Here is a 17,888-nt window from a genome sequence, read left to right on the forward strand (position 1 = left end):
AAGAAGTGTAAATAAACCTGTCTGCTGCTGTGCACGTGCACGCACGTGTGTGTGCTGAATGCACACCCGGCTGTGAGAAGGATGTAGCTGAAGCTGAGCCTGTGTTGATCAGGGATGCTCTGCACTGCCTGAGGAACCGGCTGCTAAACTACCTCTCAGTCTTTCAGGTAAATAAGAAAATGTATATACAAATACACTTCTATAGATGATATCTATAAGAATAAGTTGAACAGAGAGTCCTTACTGTTTGGCAGGGATGAGACAGTAGCAGCACACAGAGGAGAAAACCTGGCTGGTGTAAATGCAGCCCCTCAGCTGGTGTAAATGCTGCAGGGATGCCAGGTGAAGTGTCTGGGAGCTGAAGATGTTGCTGGATATAAGATAAATGCAAGGCAGAGAGGAGCATCTAGCACACTGCTAAGCACCCAGGGTATGTAACTACCCAGAGAACCAGGAAGATCATTCTCACAACAGTTTTTATGGATTAAGGTGCTTTCAGAGGATTTTAGGGCTGTTAACCTGTGCTCGTTGTTGTGATTCTTGTTGTTACCCCCATCGCAAAAAAATTCCCCTACCTCCCACTTTAGGTTTCATTTTTATTTTTAAAACAGAATGTGGGTAAGTGGATCAACCTCACTCTCACCTAAGAATATTTTAGGTCTTGTCACATCCCCGGAGACCAGCGGGAATCTCAGTGGAGGGAAATTTCAGTCCTGAATTTAAAAGTGTTGACTCTGTTCCTGCTGATTTTCATCTATTTTCTCTTCTACTGGTAGGTGTTTTCCTGCCCTGCTGGCTGTGGTGCCGCACACTAATGGAGTGATACTTGGCCCATCCCCAGAGCCACTTGTGCGCAGCTTTATTGTGGACCAGAGGAGCGAGAAGGAATTTCAGCGCATCCAATAGTTCTCCCACTGTCGGGATGCCTCCAGGTAACAACAGGCGATTTGATCCCATCCCGCTATGTCGTACCCCTGCTGGAAGAGCCCTGCCTCCAGAGAAATGTATCCAGCATCCTCACCTGGATTACACACAGTCTACAAAACTAATTAATTATGCGTTTCTTGAAAGTGCTGAGAGAAGGATGCTGCCAGCCTGCAGGTGGTGTTTCTTGCGGGGACACACACCTGGGAAAGGCCGGGCTGATCTTCCAGCGTGGGTGGGAAGCAATGTCTTTCGGAGAATGTAGGAAGACCAGCAGGAGGGTTTTTGTTTTCATCTTCACGAAATGACGGTCAGTCGCCGAGCTGGTTTGGGATTGTGTGGTGTGATGCTTGGTGGGAGAAGCCGTCTGCCCCCCCGGCCATCGCCTTTCATGCCCGTGCCAAGGGAAGGGAGCGGCGGACACACTCGGCTGGGTGCGGAGCGGGGCGGGCTGGCGTCCCACGGGGGGCTGCGGGGGGACCCGGGGGGATCGACCCCGGCCACCCTCCCTCGGGCCGAGAGGCCGCCGACCCGGAGCGGCGCTGACACCCCCCGGGGCAGCCCCCCGACCCGGAGCGGCGCTAACCGCCCCCTCTGGGCCGCCCAACCCCCACTCCCCCCCCCCCCCCCCCCCCGCCTCCGGCACCGGCAGCTGCCAAGGAACCGAGAGGGAAAGGGGGGCAGAAAAACGAAACAAAAAGAAGGGGGAAAAAAGAAGGAAGGGGCAAAAAAAAAAAGGGGGGAAGAAAGGAGAGAGAGTGGTGAGGGAAAAAAAGAGAGGAAAAAGAGGGGGGAAAAGGGGGGGGGGAGGGGGGAAAAAAGAGGGGGGAAAAAGAGAGGGGAAAAGAGGCTGGAAAAAAGAGAGGAAAAAGAGGGGGAAAAAGGGGGGGGAGGGGGGAAAAAGAGGGGGAAAAAGAGAGGGGAAAAGAGGCTGGAAAAAAGAGGGGGGAAAAAAGGGGGAAAAAGAGAGGGGAAAAGAGGCTGGAAAAAAGAGGGGGGAAAAGAGGCTGGAAAAAAGAGGGGGGAAAAGAGGGGGGAAAAGAGAGGGGAAAAGAGGCTAGAAAAAAGAGGGGGAAAAAGAGAGAGGAAAAGAGGCTGGAAAAAAGAGGGGGGAAAAGAGGCTGGAAAAAAGAGGGGGGAAAAGAGGGGGGAAAAGAGAGGGGAAAAGAGGCTAGAAAAAAGAGGGGGAAAAAGAGAGAGGAAAAGAGGCTGGAAAAAGAGGGGGAAAAGGGGGGGAAAGAAGGGGGAAGGGGGAAAAGAGGTTGTAAAAGAGAGGGGGAAAAAGAGGGTGGAAAGGGAAAAAAGAGGGGGAAAAAGAGGGAAAAGGAAAAAAGGAAAAGAAGAAAGAGAAAAAGGAAAAAAAAAGAGGGGAAAAAAAAACGATAAAAAAGGGAAAAGCAAGACGGTGTGTTCTTCACCGAGAGGGCGGTCAAGCACGGGCACACGCTCCCAGGGAAGCAGCCACAGCCTCAAGCCCGTCCGTGTCCAACAAGCATTTGCACAGCCCTCTCAGACACACTGTTTCTCTCCTGGGTTGCCCTGTGTGCAGTCAGCAGCTGGATTCAGTGATCCTCGTGGATCCCTTCCAACTCTGGATATTCTACGGTTCTAAGTACCACTACTAAAACTCAATTCAACTTACAGTACTTGCAGGACAGGATCTCAAAATACTGTGCAAATACTAACATTTAATGAAAGGGAAGAAGGGAAGTAGACATTTGTCCTACCGTAATTTTTCTCCTTAGGTATTTTGTAACAGAGTATTCAATTAAAACCAGGACAGACTGTATTAACTACCAGCAATTAAACAGTACCAGACCTACCAGTTCTTGCTCCTGGGGCAGGGAACGTGTTATGCCGCACGCACTGCAAAAGGCAGCAGTGTACTAGGCCAGCCAGGGAAGGGATACAGCAAACATCATCTCCATTGCACAGGTTCAGAAGAGAAGCGCAAGAAGACTAAAAGGAACACCCCAAGTCACTCGTGCACTGGGCTGAGCTGGGTATATGGCACAAAACCATCAGCATTTGGATGTGCTCCAGCATGGCATTCCAAGGAAGCAGGCGAGGAGATGTGGGCAGATGTCTCTGTGGCATTATTGACGTAATATTTTGCCATTTTTACTTGCAGGGATTCTGGAGGAACAAAGACTTTCCTCCTGTCATAACAGCCAGAGCTTCCCCTAACCTTTTTTTTTTTATTTCCCCTCCCATTTTTCCAGGTGATTAAACTGTGCAGGCAGAAAGCATGACTATAATGCCAAGAAACCAGCAATTTTAACACCACAGACGGATAATTGTGTAATACTTCAGGCCATATTAGTTTCGGCACGGGCTGACCCTCAGCCGGGGATGACAGAGCGCCAACAGCTCCCAGCTCAATGACTGACAGAACTGGGACATGGCAAATTGCACTTTCGAAGCCTGCAGCAGAACAAGAGCTAGGGGATACGCTTTGCATTAAAAACAGCCATGCACTATATTCTTAGAACAAGGGATAAAGTAGGACAGCACATGACTACTTCCCTTCTAAACCATTTCACTTGAAACGTTTTCCATCCTCCTCTCATTCTCCTTTGCTAGTCTGTAAAAGACAGTTGTCCGTACTGCTAGCGTAATGTTACTTCTGTTCTTAACTGCACGAGGTTAAAGAGATTTTGCCACCTGCAAATGTCACGTTAATTGAAAGAACAGCTTAAGGTGTGACAGCTATCAATGGGGGAGTAAAAAGACTGCTTTTCCTCCCCTCAACTCAATGCTGCAGCTGAGCCTCAGTACATTATTGCTGTATTAAATGTCTCAGTGATCCACCTGTAAAGACTAAGGCACAACCGAGGCACTCAAGCATACAAGATTTTGACACACACCCCCAAAATCTTTGCTCACATCTCCACTAACTGGGTGGTTTGTCACATTCCCAGCCTGTACGTGCCTGTTGCTGCCCCAGTGTGAGCAACTGGGACACCACAGGTAAGATGCTGAATGGGAAGGAACCTAGGGTTAGCCAGAAGTAGACATACAGCAGAGCTGAAATTTAGGTTGTTCCATGGGTTTTCTACCTGGGCAGAGAGGAACCTGGGTCCCACTTCCCAGCTTCAGGATGTTTCTGTGTTTGTGCCAGTTACTATTTGTCTTTCTAAGACGACTAAAGAACATAGTTGCTCCTGTTCTCACAGGTCCCAGGAGCTTTGCGCTCCCTTCTCTGCTGCAGCATGGCTTCCACAGGCGATGTTCCTGCTGTGGGATATCCCACGGAGTGAGGCACAGAGCCCTGCCCTGGGAAGGGAGCTTGGACCCATCCGGAGTGGGGGAACTGAAGGGAGCCCAGCATCTCCTGCTTTCCAGGACCTACAGCAAGCAACTGCTATTACAAAGACAGGTAAGTTTATACACCCCCCTTGCAAAGTCCAGGGCAAGCTCCTACTTTCAAGGGATCATTTATCTACCCAAGTGAAGAGGAAATTTCCTATTCCCAGCCTTAAGTGAGCCCCTCAAGAGAGAGGTGACATGCTTGATGTTTTTCATTGCCACGCAGCTTCCACCGGGCACTGGAGATGTGACAGCAACATGTGCAGTAGAGGGCCTGGGTCTTCACTCTGGGAAACGAGGATCTGATAACTCCCCTTCTGTCATTACTATAACATATTTGAGTTCTAGAGGCATAATTAAACTCTGAGTTGTTGGATCCTAGTGACCCAGTCTGTATACTGTAAAACTAGTTTTCTGCTCCTGTGCCTCATTAAAAAAATTTCAGCTTATGCTGACAGCTGATACCGTAAGTAATATTAAACTAACACTTTTATCTTCACAGTGTGCTTTGAACAGAGTAGCATTAATTTAAGATTTATTTTAACAGCTCATTTCCTAAAAATAACTAAATCACCCTTCCAAAACATTACATCCGTACACAAGCTGACTCACAGCATGAAGTTTCACTGAAGCCATCACATGGCCACAATGAACCCCATGCAGAAGTAATAATCTCGATTTACATAGAGACCATCCTCAGTGGAAAAAAAACGACCAAACCCTCCACAATCAAAATAGGAAAGAAAACTTGTAGGTTTATCTAACAATCAGCCTAAAAGCACAGGCAGTCTGGAAAAAGGATACTGATGTCTTTAATTCTTGAATGGCTCTAGAAAATTCTGCAGCAGGGATGGAATTTTCTATTCAATTAGATAGGACAGTTTAAAATACAGAAAGTTAATTGCAAAACTTCTGTTGGATTTTGCTTACAGCATGGTCAAAAGAGACTAAGACGTAATTGAGACTAGGATTTCAGACACGCTTTTACATGTTTTTAGTGTCGCTCCCTGCAGATCCATCCTGTACAGATGAGGTTATTTATGGATTAAGTGCCTGGAAACAGGAGAGCTTACAATGTGAAATATGTTCAAAAACCTGGAATTAATTTTATAACTTCTGCTAAGAGAATTAATAACACACAGCACAACTGACCTAACACCTATAGTGTAATTACTGCTTTCTACTACGACAGCTTTCGATCTACTGCCATATGGGTTTCCATTGATTCATGACAATGGAAATGTCACTCTGGCTCAGTATTGTTAAATGCCATTTTTTAACAGGAAATACAAGCTCTGAAGTGACGTAAGAAATAGAGCAATTATATAGCTCAGTATTCACTTTATGCAGTTTGCGAAAATTGTTACAAATTCCTTTAAGCACTACAAAATGGGAAGTGCGTAAGGTGCAAGTTAATATAAACCTGGTTTGCCATAATTATGCATTATGAAGTTGACAAAGTTTTGATACAATCAGTGGTACAGAGATCCCAAAATAAAATCCTAAATAGTCCCTACATAAAATATCACTTTAAAATAAGAGTTACACACTGCCACCGATGCCTCTTCTACACTTCACTCCTCAGGCACCACAGCCAAACCAGGAACATTCCTGACTCCAAGGTTTCCTAGTAAAGACAGATTTGAAGAGGCACAGCCGCTTCCTTAAGTGATAAAAATAAAATGCTGATACATTCTATTGTCAAATAAACCTGTAAGATCAGAATTACACGGTGTTAAACTATTTCACTCTAATTATACAGTCCGGCCAAATCAGAGTCAACTGTTCTTTTAGCCTAGCACAGATTTTGCTTAATTAATCCACAAAGTAAGTTCCTTTCCAACCACTGTCTTAATGCAGTGTTAATGAAGGTCCTGAATTTAATCTTCTGCCCCTCCATTTAAAAAGTGATTTTAAAATGTCATTATAAGACAGCACGTGGATACTAACAGTTCACTGCAAAGACTTCCACTGAGAAGGAAAAAAACCCCAACCCCCTACCTCCATACACACAGAAAGTATATAAAAGCATGCCAAGTAAAGGTTTGTAACACATTTTATTCATAGAAAAGCAACATCGTAGCATCATTTCATAATAAAAAGGTAAGATCTGTTGGGTGTTATACAGACATAGTGTATCAACTTGGAACGCAAGGGGTAAAGCACACTGGAATACTCGGTATGAAAGGCTTACACTGTCGTATTTAGCCAGTTACTCCTGGTGCCTCTTAGTGGATACTTTCCTAATTACAGGTCCTCTCTTCATATTTGTCAGCAGTGTATTTTGGAATATAAAACCTGGAAGTGTTAAAATACACTGAAATGTGCCTGGAAAAATCAGGACCAGTTTCTCACGACACAATAATAGCTCCACCAGATCACTGAAACAAATGGCACCTTGTATGTAACTAAGTCATTCCACTCCCCTGTTATATAAAAAAAAAAATAAAGGGAAAAATCCTGTCTCGATATAGAAAATTGTTCCATCTTCTTGCTTCTGCACTCTTGCAACTTCATCATCAGGTTTCCTTATCCAGATACTAAACTGTAAAATGAACCACTACTTATCAAGGGGCTTTTCCAACATCTTCAGTGCTAATCTTCCAACCATTAACAAACTGTAAGAGGGGAAAACACAGAATTAAACAACGATAATAATAATTTGTCAACTCATTTTCAAATACTTCCCAGGTAACTAGTGCATGGAAACAAAAGAGATACACAAAAGATGACTCACTCCATCCCAGTTTAGCTATGCAAATAAGAAATCACACATTGAGGTTAAAAACAAACAAAAAAAGTATATTGTGTTGTACCTGACACCAGCAATTAGCCCTGCAGGCATGAATTTTCCAGAGTTGTAAAATCTTGTTCCCATGACGGCAGTCAGTGTTCCAGATGTAACTGAAACGAGAGATTACACAGTCCAGTCAGCAAATGCATGTGTGTGAGAGAGATGCTACAACTCCAAATGAACAGAACAGAGAGAACCAGTAGCATCAAGTAAAAAGTGGAATGGGTTACTTCATGTGACAGACTAGAAGAGTCAATAAATTGTTTAAACTTCGGAATGCCTCGCTACGTGAAAAGTAAATTCTCTAAATGAAGTTCCAGCAGGCAGCGGACTCCATATGCTTCTGCACACACTCCTTAAATTTCTTTGTCAAAATGTGCTGCTTTGGAGACTGGAAACAACCTGTGCTACCCTGCTCTGGAACTCACTCCTTCCCTGTGCACAGGCGAATCTCCACACTGTGCACGTAATTCCCCCACTTCTCATAAAAGGGAGAGAACATTTTCATGTCTAACTTGTAGCGACATTCTGAGAATTAACTAGTTTATGTTCGCAAAAGCCTTCAAAAGGAAAGCGTGCTATATAAGTGGTAAGCATTTCAGCCCTGCACCACCTTCCACTAAGATCAAAGAGTTAAAGCCATTGACCCTGACCACTTGACACAGAGCCAGGTAGTTTCACTGTGCCAGTAAAATAGAAAAAGGCAACCCCTGGAACACTGCATCTCAAAGAATGACTGAATACTAAGAAAACCACAAGGAAAATGTAACGACTAATTAAATCCTTAGCACGCAACTGCTACCCAGTGGTAACAGCTACACACAGCATGTTGTTCCAACCACTCTTTTATGTTCTACCATTACTTCTATGTGATGACTGGCTCTGCAGGACCCAGCTCATCTTCAGTCTTCGCTATGGCATCCTTCCTCCCTAACATCACCCTGCGTCACTGACATCTAGCAATCTCACGTAAGGAGACACGTAAGGTACTGGGACCACAGTCTAACACACAGGAAAGACCTGTATTTCAGTATTCAAATGCCTCAAGTTCTAATCAGTGGCCAGCCTTCAAACTATGCACAGCTCACTAAATGTGATTTTGTCTGAAACAGCAGCAGAACACACTGCAAAAACTTTAAAGCATGAAAAGGAGGAAAAGACTCCATATACTACTGAATTACAGAAATGTATCTGTCTCTCACATTTAGGAAAGTACTTTGTCCCACTCTTCTTAAGCTTGCTGTATTTGCAGCTTATTCCAAATATTTAGGCTTGACCATGCACAGCTTTTGACCTGTCCAGCAGATATGGAAGTGGAGCACACTGTAGACAATGCTGAAGTGGAGAGAAACACTGGGCCTTCCCCTTTTGCTTCTGACTTTACCATATTAAAGAGCTAGATGCTATGTCACTGCCTCAGTGAACAAATCCTACCGTCAGTGCAGCTCTTTAAGCACTGATTAAGCAGTGACTCCCTACAGTTAGCTTCTCAAAGTCAGGGAGAAGGGAAGCTCTGGTTCTGAGAAGAAGAAAGAAGAAAAGGCATTACTGAAGCTTGCTTCTCTGTTAAATCTCCCCAGGCACGCAACACCTTTGTAATCCCACGTATTTCTCATATATAAAAATAAGCCGATCACAATCTCTGCTGTTTTCAGCAACAATAAAATAATCTGCTAGGGGTATGGGCAATCTGCAGGGGAATGGCATCTCCTGATATGCTTCAGCCTCCCACAGGATGCTGAAAGCAGGATCCAGCCATAAAGAGGACACACAAAGGTCAGACATCAGTTTACCAGCACTTCCCTTGCACTATGATCCTTCAAACACGCCGGTACAAGACAGGTGCATGGTGGCAGCCAGCAATTCAGCAAAGCCTGGGGACTGAAATGTAGCCAGTGCTCCGGAGCTGCCATGCACTGATGTCTTCTATAGATCAGGAATGGAGAGGAGAGGATACTACTACCACAAACCCTAAAGACAGCGTTACTTAAAACACATGCTCACAACCATCTGAGATAGAGCAGTCCAACAAGCGTCAGTCATCAATGAAGCTACCAGAATTACCTACACATACTTTCTCAGCCCACTTCAGTTGCAAGGTACCCTAACTTAGCGGTGAATGAGAAAAGTCCAAGTCATGTTATTTTGCAACTGGCATGAGCTTTAGGCACACACAGGTTACAGCGGCAGGCGATAACCACCCTAACGCAATCTCAGCCCTGAGCTCTATATGGTAAATGGCAGAAAGATAAAACCAGCATTTTGGAGATTCACACCCAACATGCTACATATGTTTTTAAACACAAAATGCTTTTTTGATTTTTATTTTGCTGAAGGATGTGAAATAATGGTATTGTTTGATTATTTTTTTTAAGCCATCTTAAGTTTCACTTTACCCGACGGCACATTTTCTTTCATAATCTGTAGTTTTCTGATGTTCAAAAGACAAACTCTAATGTTAAATGACAGATATTTTCCTCTCCTGTTGCAGAATAGGAACAAAAAATGTAAGTTTGAACTATCACCCAAAGCACTCTATACTTGTTGCAAAAGGGATGCAGGAATGTGAGAAATCACTGAGCAAGACACACCAAGACAAACAGTTTTTGATACGCATTCTCAATACATTCTTTAAAAAAATAATTAAGCAATGCTAACAGTTCCAGGGAGAATGCTAACACATTCCAGGGAGAGCAGTGGAGTCTCGCCACTAATGGAGAATTTTCACTAAAACACAAGTTTAAAGACTGTGTTGAAACTAGATTTATAACAGTATCAGTTTAACTCTTCTCCAAGACTTTTAGGTACTCACTTTAAGTACCCAGTTATTTCAGGGTAAATATAATCCCTTCTAATTAAAATTTTAAATTACTTACTCAGAGAAATCCAAACATTATTTGGATTTTGTGAGAGCTGATAGGCACCCAGTCCAGCCAAACTCCCGAAGAAAAGGCCAGCAGCTAGCGATGGGACACTACCTGAACAAGTAAAAGATAATGCATTAATCAGAAGCTCAGAAATAAACTTGCTCATCAGCTTATCTGTTTCGTAAAACAACAAAAATAACTAAAAAAAGAAGGACATTTACTGTTATAAAGCAGATTAGAGATTTTTTTTTCTATTAAGACACTAAGACCATGCTGATCTGCACCAAGAAACATGTTCAAATAGTCTTGCATAAGATACAAATAGCATTAGTACGGAAATCTTCAACAGCAAAGGCATTCATATATTTATCATGAAAGAACAGCGAGAAAAGCAGAAGAATTGGTGGGGGTTTTTTTTGTGCAAACTGAAGCATGTTGTTTCAACGCAGTAATGTCAGAACTTCTTGAGAGGCAGTAAAGTAGACAGATTAAATATTAGGTGTTTAAGATCAGAAAAAGGGCACGTGGACTGAAGTGAGCAGCAGGGCATTCAGACAAGTGAAGAGTTGCCAAAGAAGAGAGTGGAGTTGAATAAGAAAAATTGTATCTCTTAAGTACACCCCAGATCTGACCCAAAGGTAACTGCAGGCTTTGGAAGAAGGTTCCCTGGATTCACTTAAACTTCGGATCAAGCCCTCAGCATAAGTGATAATCCCAAACTACCAGAAGATAAAGGATACCACATCCAAAGTGGTGATTTATGGATTACATCAAGTAATGAAGCAGCACGACCACCGCAAGTGGCGAATGCCCTCAATAAGGCTAATGGAGAAATCAGGACTTGATGCTACCAAGGGTGGTTCCGTACAAGTGCCATTTTTCAGGTCACCTTTAAAAGCCACAAGGTTGCAAAGCTAAGCTGATAAAGATCTCCTCTCAATGTTACAGAAGGATTGCATATTGCTACCAGAAAGCCATCATTTCTCAGTCATCAACAAGGCAGCTGTAACACTGCTTCAGATCCTGCTCTTGGTACAGAAAACAAGAGGTAAAGATGATGGCACCACATATTCTCTCGTACACGTGCAAGGAAAAAATTCACACTCTAGTGAGTAGCTGCTCTGCACAGAACTAATGTGGTAGCTACAACTCTTTCCACAATAAGGCTGGCAGCCAAGAAATGGCCATCATATCCTTGAATGTTATGCCTCAAGGTACTGTTTAAGCAGCTATGACACACACTTACTAGGACAACCACACCATTTCTGGCTCAGGAAGTTCCCGAGTCTCAAAACACTGGGACCCAGAGAACTTACTAAATGAAGAGAGAAAATCACTTACTCACTCTTTGCTTTCCCTGTTCTCATATTCTTCCCAAGGTACCTACTACTGACCACTATCTGTGGGGGTAAATAAACCTGGCTGTAAAAAAAAACCCAGATCACCATCTTAGCTCTGTGGATGAAAGCTCCATTCCCTTTTGGTTTCTCCAAGTTATTAGCAGGGATGTGATCGCCTTTTTTTTTTTTTTTCCCCTACAAGTCACCATACAAGTTCCTGTTCCCCCTTCAAAAATCCTGTGACCTGGACTCCCCTGCCTCAGCAGGGCCACGTCCTCCCATCTGGGACCACAGGGTAAGACAGACACCGACCATTTCATAGCAGCCTTAGAGAAATGCAGATGCAATTAGTTACTTAAGTTCTCATTATTGTCCCTCCTGCCCTAAACTCCACTCACAGCCCAAAGGATGCAGTAAGCCAACAGAAAACAGATTGGAATAGGCATTAGCATCTATGTAGTCAAATGCAATGGTAAAGTTCTCCCTGGCTTCAGCAATGCCCCTTCAGCTCACAAGCACTAAGATGGTTTATGGAATTTCGAAGCTGAAAGAGACAGTATTGCAGCAAGGATGAGTGCACAGCTCCGTCCAGAGGAGGGCAAACGCAGGAAAAGCTCAGGAAATGAAAGCAGTAGGTCAGAGGGTAAGCTTATGATGCAAAGCCTAGAAAAGGAACAAGTTTAAGGACAGATTTGCATTGTTCAGCTCTACTGGGAGAAAGGATCCTTCCAAAAACACCCTACAGCTTACAGTTACCATCGAACATCACAATGAGAATAGATCTCCAAAAAAAGTCACTTATGTCATTGGAAAATACAGAACACTGATAGAATGCTTAAATTTAATGACATTTTAAAATTTCGATTTCAAAAAATGCTTAAATTTCAAAAAATGCTTAATTAAAAAAATGCTTATATTAAAATAAAAAGCTTAAATTTAAAAAAAATAATGCTTAAATTTAAAGCAGCAGGGAGAAAGCCTTTCCAAAGCAAACTTGTGCCAGTTCACCCAGAGCACAATGCAGAGGTGGGGTACCAGCATCCTCCAGAAAGCCGATCGTGGGCTTTATCAGCCCCAAAAGCTCAACCCAAACACCACCCCACCCCAACAGCAGCAGGTTCCCAGCATATGGCACAAAGCGATAAACTCGACGTCTGTGTGAACTTCGAGATAGGCGGCTTCGGGAAAAAGCTGCTCAGCTTATACAGAGCTACTGGGGGGCGGGGGGGGAGGGGGGGGGGCCGTACAAGCACCTTCCCGCACCGTACCTGCTTTTGCATAGCCAACGAGCCCTCCCGATGCCACCAGGGCTGCGTAGCCGAAGCCGAGCCAGTCCACTGTCATGCTGGAAACTGGAAGAGAAATTGGGGTGAGGATCAGTATCGCTTCATTTTTTAGATGGAGAAAAACAAACAGGGCATTTTCCCGGGGGGGGTGGGGTGGTCCGTGAGCAGGGTCTGCCTAAAGCTTAAGCCCTACACCGAGTCCAAGCGATAAAACCGGATTTGATGGGTTTTTTTTCAGGAAAAACGCGCGGTGGCGGCGCTCACCTGCCCCGCGGCTGCTCGGCCGGGCGCGCTGCGGCGGGGGGGAGGGGAACGGGGGGGGGCAGGGAGCCTCGCCCCGCCCCCAGCTTCCCTCTTCCGGGTGGGAGGAGGAGAAAAAAAGGAAAAACAAACTCAAAACCAAACCAAACAAGCCCTACGGGCAGGGCTGGGAGGTGCGGAGGGGAAGGCGTGGGTGCCGTGCCACCCGCCTGCAGTGCTGCCGGTAGCCCGGCGGGGGGGTGCCCCAGCGAGAAGCCCGAGTGGCCCCAAAATGAGGAGAGGCTTCGTGTTTTGTGTGCTTGTTCAGTGGGGGGCCAAAGCACCCTCCTAACTGCCTTCGTGTGCGCCCCCATCCATCCCAGTCCGGTAGCAGAAGTGGGGGGACGTGGGGGTGCAGCTGAGAAATGGGGGGTGGGTTTTGGTGTGGTGGGAGCTCCGGGGCTGGGCAGCCCCCAGGCTGCTCATGGCTTTGGTCAGGAATGTCAGTATAGGCCTTTTGTTGAAGATGTAGTGGATTTTCTATCTTCAAATTACAAGCACACCTGATGCGACAGAAAAAGGGAGCCTTCCCCTGTAGAAGTTATACAACAGTGGGAGATGGAAAATACCTTTTTAATTGTAAAACATTAGAAAAAAAACCAAAGAAGGTGTTTTGTTTTTAAATCTGGAAAAAATGTAGAGATGTTTCTAACTGTCTGCAAAGATAAACTCTTTCTCTTCCCACCCCAAGTGCTGAAACTGGCATTCTTCACACCAGTGGTGCTGCAGGATTCATTCCAGTTTTCTGTACACTTACCGCCCGTGGCCATTGAACCATAGGGAAAGAGCAAGCGCTGCTCCAGCCGGGCCCCTGAGCTGAGGGGCTTCAGCTCCTCTTCCTAACAGAAGCCACAAAACATCAGGAGCCCGTGCTTTCTGCAAAACGTAGCTTTCTCTACCTGCATTTTCAAATTTTCCCAGCTTCATCAATTAGCCTCATGGTCAGAAAGTGGAAAGCAGTTTAATTCCCTTGTTGGCCTCATAAACAGATCTCTCCTGTCTCCCTGAAAAGTGCCACAACAAACACAGACCCAACCTATGCCGGATGGGGTTCCCTTTTCTGTTCAAGCTCTGTAATGGCTGAGGTTTGGGGTTCACGGGGCTTTGCTTTGTAATCCAGCAGTGGGGTTCTGAAGCAGGAAAACTGGGAGAACTCCCCAGGCGGGGCCCAGCTGAGGAGCAGCTCCCCAGGCTGCATGCAGCCATGGCTCCCGCTGCAGAGCAGCATCATGCACGCTCGCCCTACAGCGAGGGCTTTCTCACCGCAGGCATCTCCTCTCTGCACTGCTGCCTCCCCTCTATCATTCTAAGCAGTTCCCTGAAAACTAGAACTGAAAATCTGCTGAAAAGGAAGATGTGCACAAGGAAACAACCAGAAAAGTTGCCAAGTACCAGTCAGTAGCTGAGCATTCACTCCAAGTATAAAAATGCGAGTTCTCTCAGGATTATTTCTTGTATTTCAACTTAAAAACTGTCAGGACTTGTCTTCTCTGTCTCCAGTTTACAAATTGTTCCAAGTATCATGAGGTGCATAATTCTTTGTTACTATACGGGGAGTTTGTATTTTCACAAATGTCTAATATTTACTTGTAAGCCTAAACCTTAGAACCAAAATTCTGTGGCATTTCTGCCTTTTAATTCTTAAAATTATGTGCAGATTGGATGTTTCCCTGGTGTTCAGGAGAGTTTGCTTCTATAAGTGTGATATCCATGGCCATAAACTCATGGATTTAAACATTAAAACAATAAAAACTGTTTTAGTAGCGGCAGCCATTTTGTCAAGAACAGATGTAAGATAAGGACTATAAAATAGATGTAACACTTTACAAGTGAAAACACTTTACACAAGTCTCTTATTTAAGCTTACACTTTGTAAGCCCTCTATGTACTACAGGAGCCTTGTTATAAATTAAAAATCTGATTTGGTACCTTTCCTGCCAAGTCTCCACACCATTTTAGGCCCCGCATTATTTGCCTGTGTTTATGTACACACACATTCAGAGCACTGTTAAAGTTAAAAGCTGTGTCAAATTAAAATAAAGTACAATTGAATGTTTAATGTTGAATTAAACTGGGGTCATATAAATCAACTACACTGAATATTCAGACAAGGGGTTGTGATCATTTAGCTAAATAAGGGGACCACTCACAGAAGATACAGACGCCCACCTCCAAGGGGATACTGCCATGTGAGCAGTCTTCCAGCAGCACCGAGGATGCTTACTTAGTTGCAGTGACAGAGCCTACACAGAGGTGAGGGGAGTTGTATCCTGTTTTACATCCCCAAGACAGCCTGCATTCCTGCCCCCGCATTTGGCTCAATCCTTTTTCTGATTTTCTCTACCTTTTCTCTGGCTACACAAAGACGGAGGAACAGATTATTACCAAAGCGAATCAGAATAAAGCATGATTCCAACTGCTCCTTGGAAACAGAAGAAATAATGACTACTCCAGTAGTGCAGAAAACAACATTAAAATGCCTTACTTAAAAAAAAAAAAAAAAAAAAAAGAGAACACTTAGTACAGCTATTTGACCTTGTTCTATCCAGCTCAGCTTTGGTTTTCCTACTGTGTATTTGTAATAACATGTAGGATAAAATCCTGTTCCCACTGACTAAGAAGGTCAGGAATTCACTTGTTGTTTAAGTGCAAAACAGATGGGTGACATTTTATCAGCATGACAAACATTTTGAATGTTAGATAATTTTTTTTTTCTCCTAACAATACGGCTCAGATCAAGGACTTGAAAAAATACTATGGGAAGGGGGAAGGGAAAATCTTATCGATATAAACTCTTCCCCCTAAAAATATGTATCATATTCTGAAAAAAAGATTTCAATCATTTGAACGATGGATGTAAAGACTTAAAAAAAAATCAGATGCGTGAAGTATGGACACAGTAAAAAACCCAAGCATTTTGCTTATAAACTCTATATGTAAGTCTATGTCAAGAACTAGAAAGTACAATTTTCTGTGAATGTAGGAATGAAATGTGATCATCATATTTTAAGTAATTTTAACATGTTCCTTCTTACAGTAGAAAAATTAATGCATGATACGGCGATCATTTTAGAGTGCTTGTTTTTGCTATTGCAACCCAGACATCATCTTTTAAGTCGCCCTGAAGCAGTAGCGGCCTTGGTGAGAAAAGGAAGAGACAGGATTGTTGAAATTGATGGGACTGAACCAGCAGATATCAGTATTCCAGTCCGTGGTGATGATTATGAATGGCTTCTGAGACATTCAACAGCCATACAGGAAGCCTTGATGGGTTATACAGGTGTTGTACACAACAACCGGCCAAAAAGACCTCTCTGGAAGATGTTAGAACATTATCAGTGGATTGCGAGACTGTTACGCTCAAAAAGACCAGCTGAAGGGCCAACGGTGTTTGCAGATGCAGGACGAAAGATGAAGAAGGCTGCGTGTGTTTGGCAATCCGATAATCAGTGGCAGAAACAAGTGATCACCGGTGAACCACGGGACAACCTTCAAACCTTAGAACTGAAAGCAGTTGTTGAAAGGGCAAACCGCACCCAGAAGGATTATCTTCAGAGACAGAAAGTATCGCAGGACATAGACGTGACTAAACGGTTGACTAAGGTGTTGTTTACTTTAAACTATCTCTCCCTTACGGAGGATAGAGAGGGATCACCTGTTGTTATACATTACCAAACAGCATGAGGGAACCAAACAACTACAGTTCCTGGTTTGAATGTTCTGTATAAAAATATGGCTTCAGGTGTATGGGAAGGACCTAATCCAGCGTTATTTATCGGTAGAGGTTATTTTTGTATCTCCACAGATAAAGGACGTATATGGGTCCCTAGCAAGTTTGTGCGACCTGTATGTCAAGATCAGAAGACAGAAGAGAAGACTCAGAGCAAGCAGACTAAATAAACTGTCTATATTGTAAGGGATGTAACCCATGGTTTTGTGCTGATGTATGATATGTGGGGTAAAACGGTTCTGTAAGCCAAAGCTTAAATGTAAATGGTGTAAAGAGTGTATATGTTTGATTAGTAACTGGGCATGAAACAAGAGAAAGCATATGACTAGTGTAATACTATGCTGATTGGAGACAGTATACATCATCAGAATTTGTGAAAGCACAGATTTGTGGGGTGGTATAAAAAAAAAAAAAAGGTGGAAATTGTAGGACTAAACATGTTTAAGTGGTGGACTTGGTTTATGGTCTTGATGAATTTTTTACCCATTGGCCAAAGTATTTTTGACATCTTGCCTAGAACAAACATATGGGTGACGTGGGCAAATATCACGGGGGTAACAGACTTTTGTTTGAGTTTGCAGCAAGCAGACAACCCCTTTAAAACTTTAATTGGCATTCCCCTGCAAGAGAATGAAACAAATTTTGATGTTTTTTTGGAATGTTAAAACAGTGGATCTGACTTCCAATCAGAATGGTACATGTATGAGTCTGAACGGGCAATTTGTTTGGCCTTCTATGCGTAATGCAGCATGGCAGAAAACGGTTATTGAGAATTTGAATCGACCATATCATTTGCCATTGCAGGAGTTAGACCTATTAGGCAGCATTACGCCTGTTAAATACGTTAATGTGACTGCAATGGGAATGCCAGAATGCGAGGACACGGTACCACCACTTCAACCTCTAAATGGCACTGGAGTAATTTGGTTTGGTGAACCGTGGCGACTGTGGCTAGCACGTCAGGGTGAATGGGAGTTTGATACAAGGTTTCAAAATTTAACTGGTTCACCTAATTGGGGTGAACTGAAAGCTGGAGGCTTACATGTAAATGTATCAGGGGGCTATCAGTTGCCACCCGGAGTCTTTTTGATATGTGGAGATAGAGCATGGCCAGGGATTCCTTTGAATCCTGTCGGTGGACCATGTTATTTAGGGCCTTTAACTCTGTTTGCTCCATGTGTGAAAGACTTACTGAAAATGACTGCACAATTTCATAGATCACGGAGGGCACTGTGCACCTTTGATGAAACATGTAATGCATGTCTTCAGTCTGTAACAACAAATGTCTTAGCCTCCGTCTTTATGCCAGGAGCAATGACTGCATTAAACGCTAAGAAT

General features: G+C 43.8%; 1 protein-coding gene and 1 long non-coding RNA gene across 2 annotated transcripts; one reads left to right on the forward strand and one right to left on the reverse strand.

Annotated features, from left to right (window-relative positions):
• Nucleotides 1–6,271: 6,271 nt before the first annotated feature.
• On the reverse strand, nucleotides 6,272–12,831 carry LOC308060039 (transmembrane protein 14C-like). Its single transcript, XM_080378250.1, has 5 exons — nucleotides 12,785–12,831; nucleotides 12,503–12,586; nucleotides 9,904–10,005; nucleotides 7,050–7,137; nucleotides 6,272–6,851 (listed from the first exon to the last, which is right to left on the reverse strand). Exons 2-5 carry the CDS (start codon nucleotides 12,576–12,578, stop codon nucleotides 6,794–6,796), a joined length of 324 nt encoding a protein of 107 aa, XP_080234376.1. The 5' UTR covers nucleotides 12,579–12,586; nucleotides 12,785–12,831; the 3' UTR covers nucleotides 6,272–6,793.
• On the forward strand, nucleotides 12,475–16,875 carry LOC308060040. The gene is made up of 2 exons (XR_013926569.1): nucleotides 12,475–12,603; nucleotides 15,858–16,875. It is a non-coding gene; the product is annotated as an uncharacterized lncRNA (long non-coding RNA).
• The last annotated feature ends 1,013 nt before the right edge of the window (nucleotides 16,876–17,888 follow it).

Source organism: Falco punctatus (assembly GCF_963210335.1).
Source record: "Falco punctatus genome assembly, chromosome: 3".
Taxonomy (NCBI): Eukaryota; Metazoa; Chordata; class Aves; order Falconiformes; family Falconidae; genus Falco; species Falco punctatus.

Coding starts and splice junctions, on each gene's coding strand:
- LOC308060039 (XM_080378250.1), bottom strand. CDS start 12,578: ATGACAGTGGACTGGCTCGGCTTCGGCTACGCAGCCCTGGTGGCATCG. Junction 10,006..12,502: donor CGTTGGCTATGCAAAAGCAG/GTACGGTGCGGG, acceptor TTACTTGTTCAG/GTAGTGTCCCATCGCTAGCT. Junction 6,852..7,049: donor GGGCTAATTGCTGGTGTCAG/GTACAACACAAT, acceptor CCCCTCTTACAG/TTTGTTAATGGTTGGAAGAT.